At 54.1% G+C, this 4,773-nt stretch overlaps 1 protein-coding gene across 1 annotated transcript; it reads left to right on the forward strand.

Annotated features, from left to right (window-relative positions):
- The first annotated feature begins 1,124 nt into the window (after nt 1-1,124).
- LOC121858460 (collagen alpha-1(I) chain-like) lies at nt 1,125-2,966 on the forward strand. The gene is made up of 3 exons (XM_042354906.1): nt 1,125-1,265; nt 1,422-1,681; nt 2,402-2,966. Exons 1-3 carry the CDS (start codon nt 1,125-1,127, stop codon nt 2,964-2,966), a joined length of 966 nt encoding a protein of 321 aa, XP_042210840.1.
- Nucleotides 2,967-4,773: the final 1,807 nt, after the last annotated feature.

The following is a 4,773-nucleotide window of genomic DNA, read 5'->3' on the forward strand; positions in this document are numbered from 1 at the left end:
CCAGCGACTTTGGCATCCCCAGGGCCCTGCAAGGAGGGGCAGCACCCCCTGAGGCCCTCCCATGGTTGGCAATACTCCTGGGACCCTCCTTGAGTTGGTGGCGATCCCAGGGGCCCTATTAGAGCCGTCGCCTTTCTGGATCCCTATAGATTGCTTGGTTGTGGTATCGAACATATTGCATATGTCCAGCAATCCCTTACTTAACTGTGATTGGTGGACTAAAATGTAAATACACCAAATAACAGCCAATAGGAGAACAGAGCAGTCAGTCAGCACAGCACCCGAACTTATGTTTTCCTGTTGGATATTTATTCTCCTTTACATTGTTCATGATGCAATGATACTGGAAAAGCGATGGGCGGTGTATTTATTTAACGTCATATCGCCCAGTGTTCTAAGCAGTGCAAAAACTACTGCCCCCAGGGGCCCTACAGGGGAAGCACTCCCATTTGCCCTACCAGGTGCGGCGCACCAAGTGGCACATATTGCATATTTCCAGCAATCCCTTACTTAACTGTGATTGGTGGACTAAAATGTAAATACACCAAATAACAGCCAATAGGAGAACAGAGCTGTCAGTCAGCACAACACCCCAACTTATGTTTTCCTGTTGGATATGTATTCTCCTTTACATTGTTCATGATGCAATGATACTGGAAATGCAATGGGCGGTGTATATATTTAACGTCATATCTCCCAGTGTTCTAAAAAGTGCAAAAACTACTGATCCCAGGGGCCCTACAGGGGAAGCTCTCCCATTTGCCCTACCAGGTGCGGCACACCAAGTGGCACATATTGCATATGTCCAGCAATCCCTTACTTAACTGTGATTGGTGGACTAAAATGTAAATAGACCAAATAACAGCCAATAGGAGAACAGAGCTGTCAGTCAGCACAACACCCCAACTTATGTTTTCCTGTTGGATATGTATTCTCCTTTACATTGTTCATGATGCGATGAGACTGGAAATGCGATGGGCGGTGTATATATTTAACGTCATATCTCACATTGTTGTAAATAGTGCAAAACCAACTACCACAGGGGTCGTACAGGGGTAGTGCTCCCTGGTGCCCTCCCATTAGCCTTATCAAGTGCAGCGTCCCAAGGGTCCCTTACATGAGCGATGGGGCACCCAGTGGTCCTTTCAGTGGCTGTGGCGCCCCCAGGGGCCATCCTTAGGGGTGGCAACTCTCCCCGAAGACCTCTCAGGAGCAGCAGCGTCCTCAGGGGCCTCCCAGGAGCTGTAGTGCTCCCAGGGGTGCTTGTAAGGGCGGTGGCAGCCCCAGGGTCCTTCCCAGGAGTGGTGGTGCTGCCACAAAGCCCTCCCAGGGTCGGCGGCGCTCACAGAGGCACCTCCCAAGGGCGGCGACGCCCCAAGGGGCCCTCCCAATGCTGAGGCACCAAGAGAGACACTTACAAGAACGGCGGCGCCCCTAGGGCCCTCCCAAGGGAGGCAGCGTCCCCAGGGTCCATCCTTAAGGGAGGCAGCGACCCCAGGGGCCCTGCCAGGGGCGGTGGTGCCCCCAAAGACCATCCCAGGGGCAGTGGCACCTCCAGGGACATCCAAGGGGCTGCAGTGCCCACTGAAACCGTCCCAGGAGTGGCGGCGTTCACAGGGGTGCTCCCGAAGGAAGGTGGCAGAGCCCCAGGGGCTCTGCCGGGAGCTGGGGCACCCCCAAGGCGTCTACCAGTGACTTTGGCATCCCCAGGGCCCTGCCAGGAGGGGCAGCGCCCCCTGAGGCCCTCCCATGGTTGGCGATACTCCTGGGACCCTCCTTGAGGGGGAGGCGATCCCAGGGGCCCTATTAGACCCGTTGCCTTTCTGGATCCCTATAGATTGCTTGGTTGTGGTATCGAACATATTGCATATGTCCAGCAATCCCTTACTTAACTGTGATTGGTGGACTAAAATGTAAAATACACCAAATAACAGCCAATAGGAGAACAGAGCAGTCAGTCAGCACAACAAACCAACTTATGTTTTCCTGTTCGATATTTATTCTCCTTTACATTGTTCATGATGCGATGATACTGGAAAAGCGATGGGCGGTGTATTTATTTAACGTCATATCTCCCAGTGTTCTAAGCAGTGCAAAAACTACTGCCCCCAGGGGCCCTACAGGGGAAGCACTCCCATTTGCCCTACCAGGTGCGGCGCACCATGTGGCACATATTGCATATGTCCAGCAATCCCTTACTTAACTGTGATTGGTGGACTAAAATGTAAATACACCAAATAACAGCCAATAGGAGAACAGAGCTGTCAGTCAGCACAACACCCCAACTTATGTTTTCCTATTGGATATGTATTCTCCTTTACATTGCTCATGATGCGATGATACTGGAAATGCAATGGGCGGTGTATTTATTTAACGTTATATCTCCCATTGTTCTAAACAGTGCAAAAACAACTGCCCCCAGAGGCCCTACAGGGGAAGCGCTCCCATTTGCCCTACCAGGTGCGGCACACCAAGTGGCACTGGCAGGAGCGACGGCGCACTCAGTGGACCTCTCAGGAGCAGTAGCGCCCCGAAGGGGTCTGTGGGGGGCTGTGGCGCTCCCAGGGGGCCCTCCCAGGGTCGGCAGTGCTCTCAGGTGCCCTCCCAAGGGTCACGCAGCCTCCAAGGACCCTCACAGATGCCGAGGCGCTGTTAGGGGCCCCTACGAGGGTGGCGGATCCCTAGGGTCCCTTCCAATGGAGGCAGCGTCCCCAAAGGTCCACATTAGGGGAGGCGGTGAAATCAGGGGCTCTGCCAAGAACGGTGGCGCCCCCAGGGGCCCTCCCATTGGCAGTGGCACCCCTAGATGCTCTTGCAGGGGCAGCGGCGCCCCCAGGGGCTTTCACAAAGGTAGCGGATACCCGAGGGACCTTGCCAGAGTCTGTAGCACCCCCAGGACCTCTTACAGAAGCTGTGGTGCCCTAAGGGTCCTCCCAGGAGCGGCGGTGCCCTCCGGGACCCTCTGATGGACAGCAGCGTTCCCAGGGGCCCTCCCAAAGGTAGGGAAGCCCCCGGAGTGCCCTGACAGGGGCTGTGGCAACCCCAGAGCCTCTTTCAGGGGCTGTGGTGCCCCCAGGGCCCTGATGGGTGCAGTGGCGCCCGCCGGGGCCCTCCCAGGGTTGGCAGAGCTCCCAGGGGCCCTCCCAGAGGCGGCGGTAACCCCAGGGGCCCTATTAGAGGCAGTCCCTTGCAGGAACCCTATAGCTTGCTTGGTCGTGGTGTCGCACACATTGCATACGTCCAGAAATCCCTTATTTAACCGTGATTGGTGGACTAAAATGTAAATACACTAAATAACAGCCAATACTAGAACAGAGTAGTCGGTCAGCACAACACCCCAACTTATGTTTTCCTGTTGGATATTTACTATTCTTTACATTGTTAATGATGCGACGACACTGGAAATGCGATGGGCGGTATATTTATTTAACGTCATATCTCCCATTGTTGTAAATAATGCAATAACAACTGCTCCCATGGGCCCTTCAGGGGCAGCGCTCCCTGGGGCCCTACCAGGTACTGCGTCTCAAGGAGTCCTCGCAGAAGCAACGGGGCACCCAGTTCCTCTCTCAGGGGCGGTGGCGCTCCATGGAGCCCTTTCAGGAGAAGCATCGACCCCAGGGGCCCTGCCAGGAGTTGTAGCATCCCCAGGGGCCATTGCACAGGCGGTGGCACCCCAAAGGGAGGCGGTGATCCTAGGGGGCCCTCTCATGGTCGGCGGCGCTCCCAAGTGCGGCGGCGCCCCAAAGGACCCTCCCAAATGCTGAGGCGGTAAGAGAGGCCCTTACAAGAGCGTTGGCGCCCTAGGGGCCCTCCAAGGGGCGGCGGCGCCCTCAGGGGCCATTGCAGGTGCACCAGAGCCCTCAGGGGTCCTACCAGGGGGTGTGGCACCCCAGGGGCCATCCAAGGGCCCTACTAAGGGCAGCGGTGGCCCGAGGAGTGCTCCCAGATGCAGAGGCACCACTAGAGAACCGTACAGGGGCTGTGGCACTCCTAGGGTGCCCTCCCAAGGGCAGTGACGCCCCCAGGGACCTTTCAGGGACGATGGCGCTCCAAGGAGCCGTTCCAGGGGTGGAGGCGCCCCCAGAAGCATTCCCAGTGGCCGTGGTGCCCACAGAGGCCCTCCCAAGTGCAGCGGCGCACGCATGGGCCCTCCATGGAGCAACGTGTGTGTGGTGTGTTAGAGGGGTGTGTGTGGTGTATTAGAGGGGTGTGTGTGGTGTGTTAGAGGGGTGTGTGTGGTGTGTTAGAGGGGTGTGTGTGGTGTGTTAGAGGGGTGTGTGTGGTGTTAAGAGGAATGTGTTGAGTGTTAGAAGGGTTTTAGTGAAATCAAGTTAAATGCAAAATATTTTATTACTGGCAACCACATCTGGTTACAAGTTTCAAAATACAGTAATGTAAGTGCACTTCTCCAGTAGATCTATCACTGAGGAACACTTTGCACATTATGATTGGCTAATGCCACAGCTATAGTAACATTAGGAGCCAATAAAATAAATCTGGACCATGATTATGTCAGCTTCATGCCTATGCTCAGTTATGAAATGTTTTAAGCAAAAATACACATTCCATTTGATCATTCCTTAAATCACATAGAATGTCCCTTTACCAGTATATACTGTATGTATATTTTAATTACTATAAGAATGTGTTTTCTTTATAGTGCAGCCCCCCATAAAAAACTCTGAAAATTGTACATGTTAGTCATGGTCTGACTTGACACTAAATATATCTTACTGTCTGAAGGACGAAGGCCAAACTTTAACTAAGAGA

This window comes from Homarus americanus, unplaced genomic scaffold (genome assembly GCF_018991925.1).
Source record: "Homarus americanus isolate GMGI-L3 unplaced genomic scaffold, GMGI_Hamer_2.0 scaffold57980, whole genome shotgun sequence".
In the NCBI taxonomy this organism is placed as follows: Eukaryota; Metazoa; Arthropoda; class Malacostraca; order Decapoda; family Nephropidae; genus Homarus; species Homarus americanus.

Excerpts from the sequence above, each read along its gene's own strand:
- LOC121858460 (XM_042354906.1), top strand. The coding sequence starts at position 1,125 with ATGGGGCACCCAGTGGTCCTTTCAGTGGCTGTGGCGCCCCCAGGGGCC. Across the intron at positions 1,266-1,421 it reads TAGTGCTCCCAGGGGTGCTT|AACGGCGGCGCCCCTAGGGC; the intron begins GTAAGGGCGGTG and ends GACACTTACAAG. Across the intron at positions 1,682-2,401 it reads GGAGCTGGGGCACCCCCAAG|TGCAAAAACAACTGCCCCCA; the intron begins GCGTCTACCAGT and ends TGTTCTAAACAG.